At 41.8% G+C, this 17897-nt stretch overlaps 1 protein-coding gene across 2 annotated transcripts in view; it reads right to left on the bottom strand.

The window, feature by feature from the left end:
• The window catches only part of PPP1CB (protein phosphatase 1 catalytic subunit beta), a 38662-nt gene extending 31998 nt beyond the window's left edge, over window positions 1-6664 (bottom strand). Inside the window, exons 1-2 of one of the 2 annotated variants that reach the window (XM_066266806.1) lie at window positions 6537-6664; window positions 6179-6315 (exon numbers count right to left, since the gene is read on the bottom strand). In XM_066266806.1, the coding sequence (XP_066122903.1) occupies window positions 6179-6230 (52 nt within the window). In that variant the 5' untranslated portion in view covers window positions 6231-6315; window positions 6537-6664. Of the gene's footprint in view, window positions 1-6178; window positions 6378-6536 lie in introns of those variants that run through there. The other variant, XM_066266804.1, reaches the window with a different exon arrangement.
• Window positions 6665-17897: the final 11233 nt, after the last annotated feature.

Genomic DNA, 17897 nt, shown 5'->3' with positions numbered 1-17897 from the left:
CTCCGGTTGCAACAGAGAGACACCCCGGAGGGGCAGAGCATTGCCCCCTGGTGGGCATGCTGGGTGGATCCCGGTAGGGCGCATGCAGGAGTCTGTCTGACTGTCTCTCCCCGTTTCCAGCTTCAGAAAAATACAAAAAAAAAAAAAAAAAACTACTTTGTTACACATGTGAAGAGTGTAGAGGAAGAATAAAAGTCAAGTGCCACTGCTCTTTTACTACCTTTTCCCCCCACTGTATGACAAGTACCCATGGAGACCAGAAACTTAATTCCTCCATCAAACTAGGAAAGAACTGACTACTGATTATTTATACTTACTTAATCTCAGATTAAGTTTCTGAGCGTTTAGCCTTCTAATTGTGGAATCAAAACTTTATTTCCATTAAAGCATTTTCATTTTATCCAACAGATGGAAAGTCTCTGCTGTATGATATATATCAGGGAGTGAGGTGTAAAAAATTTTACATTTCACCTACTAATAACCAAGACTTCAAAAGTAATCCAGTTCAGTCTGGAGGGAAGTTGAAAGGTGTACAAGAAGGAAGTGCTGTGCCATTAATCTCTTTCTCCCATCTTCTCCGATCTTCTCTTTTTCCAGGAAGAGTAAGCCTTGAAATGGCTATTTACTGCTGCTACAGGCGCTGTGATCACTTCCTGAGGGTACAGATTTGTATCCATGCAAAATTAAATCCTAAAAGATTCAACTGGGAATCTCTATCCACCACATCACTGCTAAGCCTACTGACACAACTCATTTTTCTTCTCATACCGTATGGCATGACTTCCAGGATAACCTTTGTTTCAACAACAGTTAATAACATTTTAGTTATTATTACTACATTATTTTACCTCCGTTATTTAAGAATGCTCCCCACTGGAATGGATAATGTGGAGAATTAGATGTGAGAGAAAAAACCTATCAGATAAAATCTTTACTACCTTCCTCACTAATCCTAAATCTTAATATAATCCTGTCTCTACACTCAAATGCAAATAGATGTCTAAATCCTAATGAATCCTAATCTTGGATTTAGATATTTACCAGGAAAGCTCCAGCTCTCTATTTAAATAAGAAAATAGAAACACTTCTGGGCTCTTCAAACTGCCCAACTTTCCCTTACCAGCTGGAACTAATGGGAAAACAAAGTTAGTTTCTGAATCAGTTAAACAATGCACCATCTTTATGCTTTCTCTGGCTTCTCATCCAAGAAGCAAGAGAAGAGAGAAGGTATCCCTCAGATGACTTCCCTTGCTTCAACCTGCTCTTTTCTAACAGACCTGGCTTTGGATCTAGACACACTTTCCCTGCAGAAGTTGAGGTTGCCAGGAACAACTTAGCACTTCCTTCAAACTGCCTAATAGACTGTTGGGTCATAATTAAACAATTTAATCAAAAAAGAAGCTTTAAACAGTCTGGTAGTTCCTCAAAATGTTAAAGATGGAGTTATCATATGATCCAGCAATTCCACTCCTAGCTATATAGTCAAAGGAACTGAAAACATACCCATATGAAAACTTGCACACAAATATTCACAATAGCCAAAAAGAGAAAACAACTCAAGTGATGAATGAATGAGTTATTTTTATACAATGAAATATTATTCAGCCATAAAAGAAATGAAAGATTGACATACGCTACATGGTTAAACTTTAAAAATATTAAAGGAATCCAATCTCAAACAACCACATATACGATTTCATTTACACCAAAAATCAATAGGCAAAATCCAGATAAAATAGATTTAGTGGCTGCCTGGAGTTCGGGGAGGAGGAAGGAGTGGAAAAAAAAAAGGGAGTGCTGGCTAATGAGAATAGAATTGTGATTGAGGATGGTAGCTGTGAAAACATTCTAAAGTTGGCATGCTGAGGGGTGTACAACTCTGTGAATATACTAAAAATCACTGAATTATACACTTCATATAGGTGAACTTTATGGTATGTGAACTGCATCCAAATAAAACTTATTTTTTAAAAAGGGAGTTTTAATGTGGTTTCATTAATCTATTTTATTTTTCTTTTTTTTTCCTTTTTTTGGTGTATTTTTCTGAAGTTGGAAACGGGGAGGCAGTCAGACTGACTCCCGCATGCGCCCGACCGGGATCCACCCAGCACGCCCACCAGGGGGCGACGCTCTGCCGATCTGGGGCATTGCTCTGTTGCAACCAGGGCCATTCTAGCACCTGAGGCAGAGGCCATAGAGCCATCCTCAGCGCCTGGGCCAACCCTGCTCCAACGGAGCCTTGGCTGTGGGAGGGGAAGAGAGAGACAGAGAGGAAGGAGAGGGAGGAGGGGTGGAGAAGCAGATGGGCGCTTCTCCTGTGTGCCCCAGCTGGGAATCAAACCCGGGACTCCTGCACGCCAGGCAGACGCTCTAACACTGAGCCAACCGGGCCAGGGCTATTTCATTTCTCAAATTCATTCTTTTAACCTTCAAAAGGCCATGTAAGAGGAAAACTTTCTATTTGTTTAGTCTGTCAGTCTAAGTAAATTTTTAATAGTACATGACCCAGAAGAAAGAAAAGGGAGATGTATATTAAATGAGCACAGCAGTTCCACAAATTCAGACATCTGATGGATTAAAACAGTGGAAAACAGATTAAAAAGCAAAACAAGAACCACACAGCTAAGGATTTTCATAAAGCTATTGGGCCAAAAATATCAACACAATCATATTCTGCCACAGAAGTGTATACAGGGTTAACAATCTACATTTCATGTTGTAATATTTAAGCTCAGCTCTGTGGCAAAGACAAGGAAAAAATTGTTAAGTTAACCCATAAAGCTATATAAAAAATGTAATGATGTAAAGTATGTAAACAAAATATATCAAAATTTCAACGAGTTGTCTGAATTGTGGAATTACAGGGGGAGTGTTTTATTTTCATTTATACTTTTTCTGTTTCACAAATTTTCTACAAGAATACTTTTTGTTTTTTTTAGTGAGACACAGAAAGAAAGAGAGCGCGCACACCAGGAAGGGAGAGAGATGAGAAGCATCAATTTGTAGTTGCATCACTTTAACTGTTCATTGATTGCTTCTCATATGTGGGGAGTGGGCGCTCTAGTGGAGCCAGTGACCTTGGATTTGGGTTCATGCCAGTGACCATGTAGATAATCCCACGCTCAAGTCAGTGACTGCACTCAAGCCTGAGCCAGATGAGCCCGCACTCAAGCCAGTGACCTCAAGATCTCGAAACTGGGACCTCAGTGTTCCAGGTTGATGCTTTATCAAACTGCACCACCACCAGTCAGACAATACTCATTTCTATAATCAGAAAAAAAACAAATCCCAGACATGCAGTTTTACACATATATATTCTGTATACAATATATGCTATATAATACACACATGTTCATTATTATCAACTAGTATAGTTGAAATGTTTAAAACATGGGTTTTACATATTTGGATCAAGTCTGTGCTGGAAACAGAGCTAGTACTATTTTAATTGGTGGAAGTTTTCCATACTTATCCTCTTTCCAAAACATTAGATTCTATTAATCCCATTTTACCTCCTCCACAATAAACTCAACATTTACAGTTTAAATAAAATTCCTCTGGTGATTCTGCTATACTCCCACCCTAACTCCTTTAGGGACTACGAATAGCAAAGATTTTCTAAGATACACATTAAGAACTAGTTTCAATTTAGACAATCAGTTCAATTTAAACAATCAGTCTATAAAGCGCTACAGTGAGCCACAAGAATGTAGTAGCAGGGTCAATACTGGGTGGGGGTAGAGTGACTTACAGTTCTAAGTAAAACAACTCAAGAAAACATACGAAGAAATATGTACTATCCAAACAATATCAGTATATTGCTTTGCATTGAATAATAAAATTTTTAAGTGTTATAAGCACTTTGTAAATATGGCATCCGGGATTTGCCTACCTAAGAAACAAAAACACAAAACTCATATAGTTACACTAAAAGTGTTACAGCTGATTAGCAACTTTATATATATATATATATATATATATATATATATATAAAAGAATATTATGGAACTCTACTCAACATTTTAAAATGAGATCAAGTCAGGCTGATTCCTACCCCCCACCATGCTGAGAAATTGTACCAAATTTTAACTTGTATGTTCATGTAATACTTAAAAACAAAAAAATCCTAAATAGCTATTCTGCTAGGCAGCTTTTTACAAATTACCATCACTTAAATTTGAGTTAAATTTAACTAGCATGTAACATCACTGAAAAACAAGGCAAACACAAATTTTTTTATTTGAAGACTTAACAATAATTATATATTAGAAAATCCAAGTCTGTTTTGTATGTCTTTTAATGGGTATAGATTTTGGAAGGGGAAAGGAGAGGAGGAGCCTGGAGAATTTAAGAATCTCAGGGAGGCACTGTCAAACTAAATATACTTCCCTGGATTAAGAAGCAAGTAATGAAACTCTTCACTGACCAGTGTGTTGAACATATGAACAGAGAGGAGGCTAAAAAAGCCCCCAAATCACTTGTTTATATTGGAAGCTCCTGGAGTGAAGAGGTTGTGTCTTATCTTTGTAGTCTTGGTAACTAGCACAAAGTAGGTCAATAAAAGTTTACTCATTTAAAAAAGGAAATGTATGGACTAGAACTCTCACCAATAAAAGGAAAAATGATAGTCCCAAACCAGAACCAAACATTTAATTTGAACTCACAAAAACAAATGAAATCACTCACTTAGCCTATACTCAACACATCTTTTTTCCAAAAAATTTTAAAATAGTTTAAAATTTTAAAATAGTTTTATCTCCCTCTTACAACACACAATTACAAAACACATTTTCTTTCAAAGCAAATGTCTCAAACATTCAGCAAGATGTTCACATCTGTTCAAGTCACAGTCTTAAGTAGTGAACACTAGCTGCAGGCACCAGGGGGCCTCCCAAGAATAACTTGGTAGTGAAGGAAAAGGTAAATAAAGAGTTCCCAGTAAAACTTTGCTTTTTATTCAGGCTTAGTCGGCTGGAAGATTTTCACATCTGGAGAAAATAGACTGTAGTTTGTTACAAAACAGGTACACAGAATTGAGGAGATACAGACAATGGTGTTAAAAAAGAAGGAACTAGCGCCCCCCCCCCCACCCCCGTCATACAATTTCTAGTGATTTTCCAAATGTAAGTACATGTTGCTCCACGGTATCAAACAATACCTTCAGGTAATTTGAAAGCAAATAGTAACAGCTGCCGCATATACAATCCTTCGACGGGTTCTGGCAGAAAGGACTTGATTATTTTTAAAGGCTTAATATTTTTCCTACACATTCTCAAAGCAATTAGTGACGACGCAAATTTTACGGTAAAGGGATTCACAGGGAGAAGACCGCGATTAACTCAGAACAAGATTCTGGCCTCTCCATCGTCACTTTCCCTCAATCCCCCACTCCAACATAAAACTATTCAATAAAAACTGAAGGGTCCAGAAACTTCAAAAGCTGTGAGGACTTGTAAATACCTTTTAAAACACGAGAGTCCGTATAAAAGACCTTTCTAAGTTTGTGCAGAAATTAAATCCTGTTCAAACCTGTTAAATTCTCAAACCCGAAACCTCCAGCAAACGTGTCTACATATTCCATTTTTCTTTCGTACATCTTGGACTCCATCAAAGACTTTTTAAACAAAACGATAAGTGGGAGATAGTCAACTCCCGTTGTTACCCTCTCATTTAATAGAGTTCGTCCTATAGCATCATATAAAAATGCAGAACACATCAAACAACTGTCTCAAGAAGATCTTTAGAAAAATTCATTCCCGGAACAAGAATTGGAAGCAGCCAAGGGCACTGCACAAAGAGAACAGAGAAATACCCGTTCTAAGGACACACACTGCACGGGAGCACGCATCCTGGCACCCTCCTTGGGAAGGGTCACCCAGCACCCTTGGGCTCCTCACACACCCCCAGGCCGGCGCGTCGCCGTGCGGGTCCCCGAAGGTCCGCGGGGACACTGCCCGCCAGGCCTGGCCCGGCCACCCGCGGCGACAGCCCCTCTCCCTCAGCTTCAGCCCCGGCCGCGTTCCCGGAGGCCGCTCCCCCCGGCCGACCAGCCTCTCCGCCCCCCTCCTCGGCGGCCGCCTCAGGGCGGGAAAGGGGGACCCCTCGGGCTTCAGGAGCAGAGGGGGAATGTGGACTCAGGGAGGCGCCCCTCTCCGCGGCCGGCGGGTCCCGCACTTACCCTCCAGCAGTCGGGTGATGAGACTGTCCACGTTCAGCTCCCCGTCCGCCATCTTGTCGGCACCAGACGCTCCTTCCCGGCAGCCGGAACAAGGGCTTCTCGGAGGAGGCTGCGGCGACCGCTCGGCGTTCGCTCACCTACAAGTCACGCGGCGTTTCGACCCCGGTTCCAGCTCCCGCTGCCCCCGGGCCCTCCCCCCACCCCCTCCCCACCGAGCAGTGGAGCGCACGCACTCGGAGGCACACAAGATAAATAAATAAGTGAGCGGCGCCCCCAAGATACGGGCCGCGTCAGACCCAGCCTCCACCTCGCCCTGCTCCTCCACCGCTTCGGCACCGCCCAACGCCGCAGAGCTCACCAGCGCCGCCGATGGCCCCACCCGCAGCGCCACTCATTCCACACCGCCCGGCCCCGCCACCGCGCCACGCAGCCCCGCGCAGGCGCACGGCGCGCTCCTTCGGGCCTCCCTTCGCCTCCCCGGCCTTTGCGCAATCGCACTGGCCTCGGTTCTCCCGCCGCCACCGCGGCCACCACTGTCACCGCCTTCGCACAATCGCGACGCCCGCTCCGGCCACTTCCACTCCACGGAACCGCCGAGGCTTGTCTCTGGGCTTGGCTTCGCGTAGGCAGCGCCGACCTGTCGTCTTCCCAGTTCCCTATGCTCGGACGCTCCGCAGACGTAGTTGTGCCTTTCCCGCCTTGCTTTTCTTTTATTGGCTTCATTCCCTGGTTTTGCTAGTAATTCTTCATGTTTCCGTGAATCGGGAAATACGGACAGCATTGTGTTTGAAACAGCAGCAATAGTGGCAGTTGGAACCACCATAAGGTTCAAGAGTAGGTGGGTATTAGGGAGAGAGAGGGTTCGTTGGGCAGATATTGTGCGGAGCCTCTTGGCCTGAGTGTGAGTAGGGGCGTGTGGGCAGAGTGGAGGTCATCTGTTGAGGAGGCCAGCAGCCTGGAGCCATAGACAGGAGAAGGCTGCCAGTGGTGTAGGAGACAGACGGACCAGGCACCGTGGTGGGCAGCAGCCTTATAGATCACCCAAGCCTGGAGACTAGCAGGCTTTGGAGCAGAAAGCTGGCAGGTAGTGGTTCTGATTGCCTATGGGAAGCTGCCTCCCACTCTTTTTGGACGTGTGGCAAGACTTTGAAAAGTAATCAAGCTAAGATCCTGCTCCTTGTTAGACTAGGATAGTTAACCTACCAGACCAAAAGGCAGACTATTAGCTGGGACTCCCAACTCAGTGGGGCTTTACATAGTGGTGTGCTGTAGCCAACTTATACTGGCTCGTGAGAGCCAATTGTTAAGCTTTAAGGAATTTTGTAAGCCAGTCGTTGAACAGAGCTATTATTTAAAAATTAAATTATATAGCCTTACAAGTAAATTAGACAGTACTAAAAACAAAGGTAATGATTACTCTAAACTCATCACATTCTATTTATGTTACTACATTTTACTATTATGTGTATAGTCTAGAGGTTGTTTACCACTGCTGCATCTGCGTAATGGAAATACTATATAAGGATATGCTGCTATGCATCTCTTTTTCAGCTCCGTGTTCAGTGACTATATTAACCATGATGGGAGTTTTTACAAGGAAATTAGCAAGTGCTATGACAATGTAACTTTTTCCATCAGAGAGCTGGTTGTTAAACATTTACCAGCACACCACTGGGCATAGGGAGACTTGGGTCACATATGTCAGTATCCTTGGGTAATCCCAAAAAAGGTCTGTGGAGGAAAATTGGACTTCCTAGGCCTGACTGGATGGTTCAGTGGGTTGCACCAATGTTGCGAGTTTCAGTCCCCAGTCAGGACACATGCAGAAAGCAACCAATGAATGTACAGGTGTGTGGAGCTACGGATCGACATTTCTCTCTCTCTTTCTCTCTTCCTGTTCCACTCTTTCTAAAATCAATAAATACTGGCCTGTGGTGGTGCAGTGGATAAAGCGTTGACCTGCAATGCTGAGGTTGCCGGTTCAAAACCCTGGGCTTGCCTGGTCAAGGCACATATGGGAGTTGATGCTTCCTGTCCTTCCCCTTCTCTCTCCTCTCTCTCTCTCTCTCTCTCTCTCTCTCTCTCCTCTCTAAAACGATTAAACAAAGATTTAAAAATAATAATAAAATCAATAATTTTTTTAAAAATTGGACTTTGTGATTGCAAGAGGCTTGGGGAATCATGATTTGGTGTCTTAATAAAATCTTGATCTTATTTGTACTTACTAACAGGAAATGCCTGAGACAAATCAGTGCCCTTTAGGTAAAGGCAGAGCAGTGCTCAGAGGAACCCAACCATCATGTACTGAAACAATCCTATGGAGTGTCTCAAAGAAGGCACTTTGGAACACAGTGAATAGCAGCTTCATTTCTTTTAGTAAACATGACACAGGCTTTAATAAGGATATTTTATATGCCTCTCTGGTCATTGGCCAATATAGTGTGAAAATGAGTAGGTTTAGATAGCAAAATGTGGAGGTTGTGACAGTGATATACAGCTCTTTGCTGCCCAGACTAATCCAAGATAGTTTATAAGTGAATGAATGCTGCCCTTCCATAAATGATTCCTCTCAATCAAGTCTTTAATAAGTGTTAAGTGGCAGTAAGTTCTAAATTTTACTAGATATACCTTGAGGGCTGCCATTCTGTATATCAAATGACTTTGGTTTTTGTGGTCAGCTTAATTCAGGGATATTGAGAAGTCAGACAAAGACATGTGCATCAACAGGAGGCCACCCCTCTTAATACAGAGCCAGGCCTGAGTGATATGCCTGGGGAGGGCCAAGGTTTTTCCTTAAATTTAGTTTTGGTTTCATTTCAGTACACACAGGAGAAAGTAATCAAGTACCAAAGTTACTGGCTAAGTCATAAGGCATGTTCTCAGTCATTTTAGTCCAAAAAATTATAAAGCCAGGTATTAATCAAAAGACTTACTTCCCCAGCCCTTGGCCAATAACAGCAACTCCTTTCTCTCCAACTTCTGAACTCCAGACACACACACGCACACACAAACTTTCAGTGGAGCATTGTCTCTTAAGCTAACTCTATCCTTCAAGATAAAATGTTTGCAAAGTAAATGCTTAGTAATTGAAGGAGTTAGCTGGCGATATAGAACTGTTAACTCGTCATTAAAGTTGGATGGGCAGCCACTACAAAGGACGACTATTTAATTTTTGAAGACTTGATCAATGGCCCTTCTTTTTCTTGTAATTAGATTACAGGGCCAGCTGTCTATTTAGGTCAATCCAAGTTTGTTACAATAAAACCATGTCTCCCTGGCCGGTTGGCTCAGCGGTAGAGCGTCGGCCTAGCGTGCGGAGGACCCGGGATCGATTCCCGGCCAGGGCACACAGGAGAAGCGCCCATTTGCTTCTCCACCCCTCCGCCGTGCTTTCCTCTCTGTCTCTCTCTTCCCCTCCTGCAGCCGAGGCTCCATTGGAGCAAAGATGGCCCGGGCGCTGGGGATGGCTCTGTGGCCTCTGCCTCAGGCGCTAGAGTGGCTCTGGTCGCAACATGGCGACGCCCAGGATGGGCAGAGCATCGCCCCCTGGTGGGCAGAGCTTCGCCCCTGGTGGGCATGCGGGGTGGATCCCGGTTGGGCGCATGCGGGAGTCTGTCTGACTGTCTCTCCCTGTTTCCAGCTTCAGAAAACAAACAAACAAACAAACAAACCATGTCATCTACATATATGAGATTGTTTCTCTTTCAGTGTTTTCTCATCCTGCTCATTCAACAGGGTATCAAGAAGTAACAAAATGTATTTGTGAAGAAAAGTATACAAAATTTGAAAATTTGTTTCAAATACAACAATTTAAATATTTTGTTCCTAATGTTTGTTCTCATTGTAAGGCATCCCCCCCCAACACCCCCCCCCCCCCCCCCCCCGCGGAGAAGGAAGGAAGGGGGCTGGAGCCACAAAGCGTAGAATAACAAAAGGCTTTATTGAGTATAGTGCATCTGGGCCCAGGAGGTTCCCTGGCCCCAAGGCCAGGGAAGTCGCAAGTGGTGACCCACGTGGGAGATATTTAAAGGGTCCCTAGGGTGGTCGAGCTAATATGAAGTGGTGAAATCTTACTAGCTGGCAGACAGTTGCTTTTTTCCAAAGGGCTCCTGGGAAGTTTCTTTTCTCACACTTGGTTGTGGGCGGTCCTAGCCAAAGTTCACGGGTCTGACCTTTCCCCATTATCCACTGACCTTACACTCATTAAGTCTGAGGCACTTTTTCATTTAAGAAAGTTTCCTTCCGAATGGTTTCAAAGTCTCTGTTTCAGTTGGTTTTGGAAAATAAGCAAACCATTATTAGTTTTCTAATGTAGTTATAAAATGAGTACAGTAGTTCTCCCCTAAGACCACATTAAAATTAATGGCATGTGTCTCCTAGAACCAAAATCAAATGTGTCTGTGAGTTGTAGAAAATATTTATAGGAATGACATCCAACACTGATAAGTCTTTTTAGGTAGGAAACACTGATTAAATAAAATATTTATGAATTATTACTGAAGTCTTGATTTAAACCAAATTCACTCTATTATAATTATAATTCTTTTTTTTTTTTTTTGTATTTTTCCATAGTGAGAAGCAGGGAGAGGGGGCAGACAGACAGACTCCTGCATGTGCCAGACCAGGATCCACCTGGCATGCTTATCAGCTGGCGATGCTCAGCCCCTCTGGGGAGTGGCTCCGCTGCAATCGGAGCCATTCTAGCGCCTGAGGCAGAGACCATAGAGCCATCCTCAGCACCCAGGCCAACTTTGCTCCAATGGAGCCTTGGCTGTGGGAGGAGAAGAGAGAGATCGAGAGAAAGGAGAGGGGGAAGGGTGGCGAAGCACATGGGCACTTTTCCTATGTGCCCTGAGCGGGAATTGAACCTGGGACTTCCACATGCTAGGCCAACACTCTACCACTGAGCCAACTGGCCAGGGCCTATTATAAATTCTTAATTGAAATGCCCCAATGGTACTTTGTTATTTAAAGAAATGTTACAGTAAATAGACCCAAAAGCAAAGTGATGAATCAATTATTTATGAAACATTTAGTTGTTTGATTCTGTGCTGGGGAAGGCATGATCTATCCAATTTTTAAGACATTTAATGGACAATATGGGAAAATGAGCACAAAATGATTTGTATACTGGGAATAGCACTGGCTTGGAAATAGAAGAGCAAATTAGCTGAATAACTGTAGACAAATCTCTGTCTTTCTGAACCTTAGCTTCATTACATACAAAATTAGTCCATTAGTAAATGATCTCCAAAGTTTCTTCCAGCTCTAACAAGTCTTTGGTTCTGGAACGCACAAATGAAACCCAAAATGTGATGTAATATTGTACAGACTGTCCCCAACTTAGGAACTGGATCAACTCCAAAAGGTCAATTGTTTGGAACACAGAATATATTTTCCCACAGAGACTGTGGTACAAACAGTGGTTAAACTCCCAGACCAATGTGCAAAATCAATTTAATTCGTAATGTAACTGTAGAAGAGTATCCATGGTAATAGGGATTCTAACCACCAATTACAATAGTTTAATGGGAAAAAACCATTGAGGATTCTAATTTGGCATGGCAGAACTCTATCAGTGTTTTCCAACACCCTGAGCAATAGGCACGAATACAATTCTAATTTTAATTCACGGGCAGCCCTGGACCCTAAATGTGAAACAAAGCCTGGGCTGGCATCTTGGAAAGCGAGGGAGGCTCTGATGCCTCTGATGCAATAAGGGGGGTGGACAGTTTATGGTGTCTGGGGGTTTCATTTCCAGGAAGGAGTTGGCTCCAAACCAAAAGATAGGGAATTGTAAGGGCAGAAGAAAAAAAAGGGAGTGAGCATATGTTCTGGGAACTTTTTTAAAAGATACAATTATTTTTAATCTCACTTACTCTGCAGTTGCGGAAGCTGAGATCCAGGAAAATTAAGTTGCACTACTATATGGCAAAATTAGTACTTGAACTTGGAACTTAAGATTTTTAGCCTAGATATCTCTCTCTCTCTCTCTCTCTCTCTCTCTCTCTCTCTCTTTTACTTGAAAGCTATCACACTGTGTAAGAACCTACTTTTTCCCATCCTTCTCCTTCTTGTGCAGGAATCCTTTAGAACCCTGTACCCTCCATGCCCAGCCTTATCCTACTTTTTACCCTCTGGTGAAATATCAGCACAACAGTACCTTCTTGGCTCCAGTGTGTTTTAACAGTGCCAGCAGCTTAAAGAACAATGTTCTAGTTGGGAGGAAAAAAAAAGTTGCTCTGGCCCCTTGTTTTCTAGTCCAGAGAATGAGAGTAAACACCAAACTTTAGTAATATTGGGTTACTTCTAGTAGTGACACTTTTTTTCTTCTCCTTTTCCAAGTGAGAGGAGGGGAGATAGAGAGACAGACTCCTGCATGTGCCCTGACCAGGATCCACCTGACAACCCCAGTCTGGGGCCGATGCTCTGCCCATCTGGGGCCATGTTTGCAACTGAGTTATTTTTAGTGCCTGAGGTGGAGACTCCATGGAGCCATCCTCAGCACCCAGAGCTGATGCACTTGAACCAGTCGAGCCATGGCTGTGAGAGAAGAAGAGAAAGGGAAGAAGGAGGAGGAAGGAGGAGGGAGAGAAGGGGTGGAGAAGCAGATTGTTTTTTCTCCTATGTGCCCTGACCAGGAATCAAACCCAGGATATCCACACGCCTGGACAATGCTCTACCACTGAGCCAACTGGCCAGGGCCATAGTGATGCTTCTGTTGACAGAACCCAAACTGGCTGGGTGAGCCAGAATTTCAATGGCTAGGTGACAGGCATTGCTCCTTTGTCAGAAAGAAGGCTTCTAGCTGAAGCTTCCTAAGTGTACCATATGCTGGGAGTTCTTACTGTCATTATCATACTTAATCCCCCTGAAAATCTTGTGACATAAGGATTTTCCCTTTTATATATATGGGAATGAAGGCTCAGAGACTCTGACTTACCTGTAGTTACCTGTTCAGTCTGATTTCAGTTTCAGCCCTGACTGGACCAACCAGGCAGTGTAAGTTGGAGGTTGGGGCTAGTTGAGTGAACCAGCTCTGGGACACTGTTGTGAGGGGAGGTGAGAAGTGAGTAGAAGGATAGGTTTGGTCAGTGGCTGTAATCTGCTTCCACATCAGAGATAGTTAACTCACAGGGGTAGGTAGAATATGGGTGACTTCTCAGTGGGGCAAGAGTCTTCAGGAAGGATAGGGAAGGAGGGACAGTTTTTCTCTGTAGTCACAGGAAGGTGGATGGTGATACATTAATACAGCAATTCTCAACCTTTTTTTTTTTAAATTTTTATTTCTTCATTTTGGAGAGGAGGGGGAGAGACAGAGAGAGAGAGAGAGAGAGAGAGAGAGAGAGAGAGAGAAGGGGGAGGAGCAGGAAGCATCAACTCCCATATGTGCCTTGACCAGGCAAGCCAGGGTTTTGAACCGGCAACCTCAGTGTTTCCAGGTTGACGCTTTATCCACTGCGCCACCACAGGTCAGGCAATTCTCAATCTTTTTCATCTCATGGCAAACCAATTTTTTTTTTTTGTTTCAGTAGTTTATGGCACACCAAAAAATATATTTTTTGCTGATCTGACAAAAAATAGGTATAATTTGATTTATTCACACTAGATGACTATTGTTGAGTTGGCTGTTGTCATTTTTAAATTTGACAATCTAAGAGAAAAGAGGTTAGTGCCCCTAAGTAGTCAGGTATTACTTGTTTTAAAAATTCTTGCTGCACATCAATGTGCCTCTTGCAGCACACTGGTTGAAAATCACTGCATTAATGTCCTTTGCTTTTGTTTTTAATGAGCTTCTCCACTTTTCCAGTTGGTGATTTACTACATTTATAATGAAATGTGCAAACTTTTGGTTCATTTTTCTTGGTTACTTATGGAATATAATTGAATGATAATCATACATATTTGAATCTATGTATTTGTAATGATTTCTATCAATCTATTTTAGAATAGCAGATCCTATTGTTTATATTTAGCATGTGTATTTTTCTTCATTTTGTGTTTTTATTTAAATACATATTTTATGTTCTGATGTTTATTTGAGTTCATTTATTTTTTCTATACAAATGGCATTCATTAAGTAAAATAGTAGAATGTTAGAACTTGGAGAAACTTTCGTGTCACAGTCTTTTACATTTTTTAGATAAGGAATCTAAGGGTCTAAATGAAGAATCTGACTTAATGCTACAAAATTATCATTTTTCAATAGCTAAATTTTTCCTCCTGTACCTGGGGTAAACAGAATGTTTGTAGTTTTTAAAGATCTCGGAGATTCCTGTATAGAACGGGATTTGCTTGAGCCATGAGACATGTAGATATAATGTTTAAACTATTCAGAGCATGAGAAGAAACATTTTTTACCTTCTGCTGACTATGTATTTTGTGTGTGTGTGTGTGATTTGATTTGATGAGTGTTTGAGAGTGGTAAGATAAAAAGCAAATGTGACTTTCTTAAAAATCTGTCAAATAAGCAGCAGCTGGTTTCTGTGTACCTTGTATCTCTTGATAAGGGATCCCTGGCCCGGCACTAGTAGCAGCTGGCCTGGGTTCACAGCTTGGCCTCTCCTGGGCACCTCTAAGCCCAGCATAAATAGCAACCATCTGCATGCACATTGTTCTGTTGCTCATTTCAGGTGACCCTAGATAGGGCAAAGGTGGGGGGTGACCTTGCACTTCCTGGGAGGCCCCAGAGACCGTGCATCCAGTGGATAGCTTCAGACCACACTGAATTATAGTCTTAGCCTCTCCACGAGTGACACACTAAAGGGGCAGACATGGCGGTGAGCACTAAAGCCCCACTGAAGCAAGCCCATAGGGTCAACTCCTGCACAGCAGCCCCTCTCCTGTAGTCCCAGATGGTCCTCATAGCTGATCACCCCAGGGATCAGTACCTCCCAGTGATTCCAATAGCAATCAAGGCTTCACTACAACAGGACAGTGCACACAATCCACACAGGGATGACCTGGAGCACCCTGCTTTGGTGACTGGAGAATCTGTGCCACTGGACCCTACAAAACACCTACTATACAAGGTCACTTTACCAAATCCGGAAAATGTAGCAGCTCGACAGAATACATAGAAACAAACATAGGGAAGCAGCCAAAATGCAGAGATCAAGAAACCTGTCCAAGATGCAAGAACAGGAGAAATCTCCCGAAGAAGAACTAACAAAATGGAGGCAAGCATATTAGATACAGTTTAAAACAACGGTTTTAAAGATGCTCAAGGGGCTTAGTAAGGACATAGAAACCATAAAAAGAAGTGAAGTATACACTAATTGAAATGAAGAATAATTTGCAGGGAATCAACAGTAGAGTAGATAAGCCAAGAATCAAATCAGCAATTTGGAATATAAGGAAGCAAAACAAAAACAAAAACAAAGACATACAATCAGAACTGCAAAAATAAAAAAGAATAAACCAAAAAAAAAAAATGAAGATAGTGTAAGGAGCCTCTGGGACAACTTCAAGTGTACCAATATTCACACAATAGTTGTGCCATAAGGAGAAGAGTGAAAGCAAAAAATTGAAAACCTATTTGAAAAAATAATGACAGAAAATTGAAGGAAATAGACATACAAGTCCAGGAAGTGCAGAGAGTACCAAACAGACCTACACCAAGATATATAATAATTAAAATGCAAAAGTTTAAAGACAAAGAGAAAATCTTAAAAGCAGCAAGAGAAAAGCAATTAGTTAACTACAAGGGAGCTCCCATAAGACTGTCAACTAATTTTTCAACAAAAACTCTGCAGGCCAGAAGGGAGTGGCAAGAAATATTCAAAGTGATGAAAGGCAAGAACCTACCACCAAGATTATTCCACCCAGCAAAGCTATCATTTAGAATTGAAAGACATATAAAGAGCTTCCCAGACAAGAAAAAAACTAAAGGAATTCATCACCACCAAACCAGTATTAGATGAAATGTTAAAAGGTCTTCTTTAAAAAGAAGAAAAAAAAGATAAAAATATGAACAATAAAATGGCAATAAATACATATCTAGCAACAATTGAATTTATTATTATTTTTGTAGCAGAGACAAAGAGAGTCAGAGAGAGGGACAGACAGGAACGAAGAGAGATGAGAAATGTCAATTCTTCGTTGCAGCTCCTTAGTTGTTCATTGATTGATCTCTCATATGTGCCTTGACTGGGAGGCTACAGCAGACTGAGTGACCCCTTGCTAAAGCCAGCGACCTTGGGCTCAAGCTGGTGAGCTTTTGCTCAAACCAGATGAGCCTGCGCTCAAGCTGGCGACCTCGGGGTCTCGAACCTGGGTCCTCCACATCCCAGTCCAATGCTCTATCCACTGCATCACCACCTGGTCAGACGCAACAATTGAATCTAAAAAGCAAAATAATCGAATAAGCAGAACAGAGACAGACTCATACATGCAAAGAACATTTGGAAGGTTGTAAGATGGAAGGTGGTAAAGGAGATGAGTGGAATAGGTGAAGGGATTAAGAAGTACAAACTATTTGTTATAGAATAGTCATGGGAATGTAACATACAGCATAGAGAGTATAGTCAATAAAACTCCAATAAATATGTATGGTGTCAGATGGGTACAAGATTTATCAGGATGATCATTTAGTAAGTTATATAATGTCTAAGGCCCTGGCCAGTTAGGTCAGTTGGTTAGAACATGGTTCTGAACCACTAAGGTCATGGGTCTGATCCCCAGTCAGGGCACATATGGGGAAACAACCAATGAACACACAACTAAATGGAACAAGAAATAAATTCTTCTCTCTCTCTACCTCTCTCTCTTCCTCGCTCTGCCACTCTAAAATCAATCAAAAATTAAAAAACTTATGTCTAATCACCGGGTTGTACACCTGAAACTATGTAATATAATATTGTATGTCAACTGTAATTTAAAAGTAAAAAATGATTTAAAACAAAGAAAGCAAAAGAGAGACAAATACACACAAAAAGTAAACCATAAAGATTGATAAATTTGACTTTATTAAAATTAAGAAGTTTTGTGAAAGGGCAGGTCACAAACTGAGACCATATATATAAAACAAAGAATTGGACTCCTATAAACCAATAAGAAAAAGGTGAACAATCCAATTGAAAATGAGCAAAGATTTGAACAAGTTTTTCACAAAACAGGATGTCCAATGTTCAGTAATTGTTTGAAAAAGTGCTCAACATCATTAGTCACCAGAGAAATGCAAATGAAAAACACGATGAGATATCAACTCACACTCTACAGAATAGCTAAAATTAAAAAGAAGTGTTGGTGAGGATATATAACAAAGTTGGGCAAATGTAAGTTTACAGTTGTGAGTACGAAAACACAGAATTTATTCTTGTATTATTTATTAATCATTGTATCATTTTCTATACAAACAACTGTAAACCTACTTTTGCTTCACCCTGTAATAGCACTTTCATACGTTGCTGGTAGGAATGTAAAATGATGCAACAAGTATGGAAAACTGGCACATCCCTGAAAGCCAGCTCTGAGATTACCCTATAATTTAGCAGTTCCACTCCTAAGTATATGCCTAACAGAAATGCGTGCATACAACTTCTCAAAGATACAGACAAATGTTCATGGCATTTTTATTTTTAATAACCAAAATTTGGAAACAAGTTAAACATCCCTCAATAGGAAAATTGATAAATTAATTGTAGTGTATTCACGTGATGGAGTTTTACACAGCAAGAACAAACAAAAAGCCCATCTACTGCTACATGTAACAAATGGA

This window comes from Saccopteryx bilineata, chromosome 3 (assembly GCF_036850765.1).
Source record: "Saccopteryx bilineata isolate mSacBil1 chromosome 3, mSacBil1_pri_phased_curated, whole genome shotgun sequence".
Classification (NCBI taxonomy): domain Eukaryota; kingdom Metazoa; phylum Chordata; class Mammalia; order Chiroptera; family Emballonuridae; genus Saccopteryx; species Saccopteryx bilineata.
Note: the sequence above shows the minus strand (reverse complement) of the source record. Positions and strands in the feature narration are given on the sequence as shown.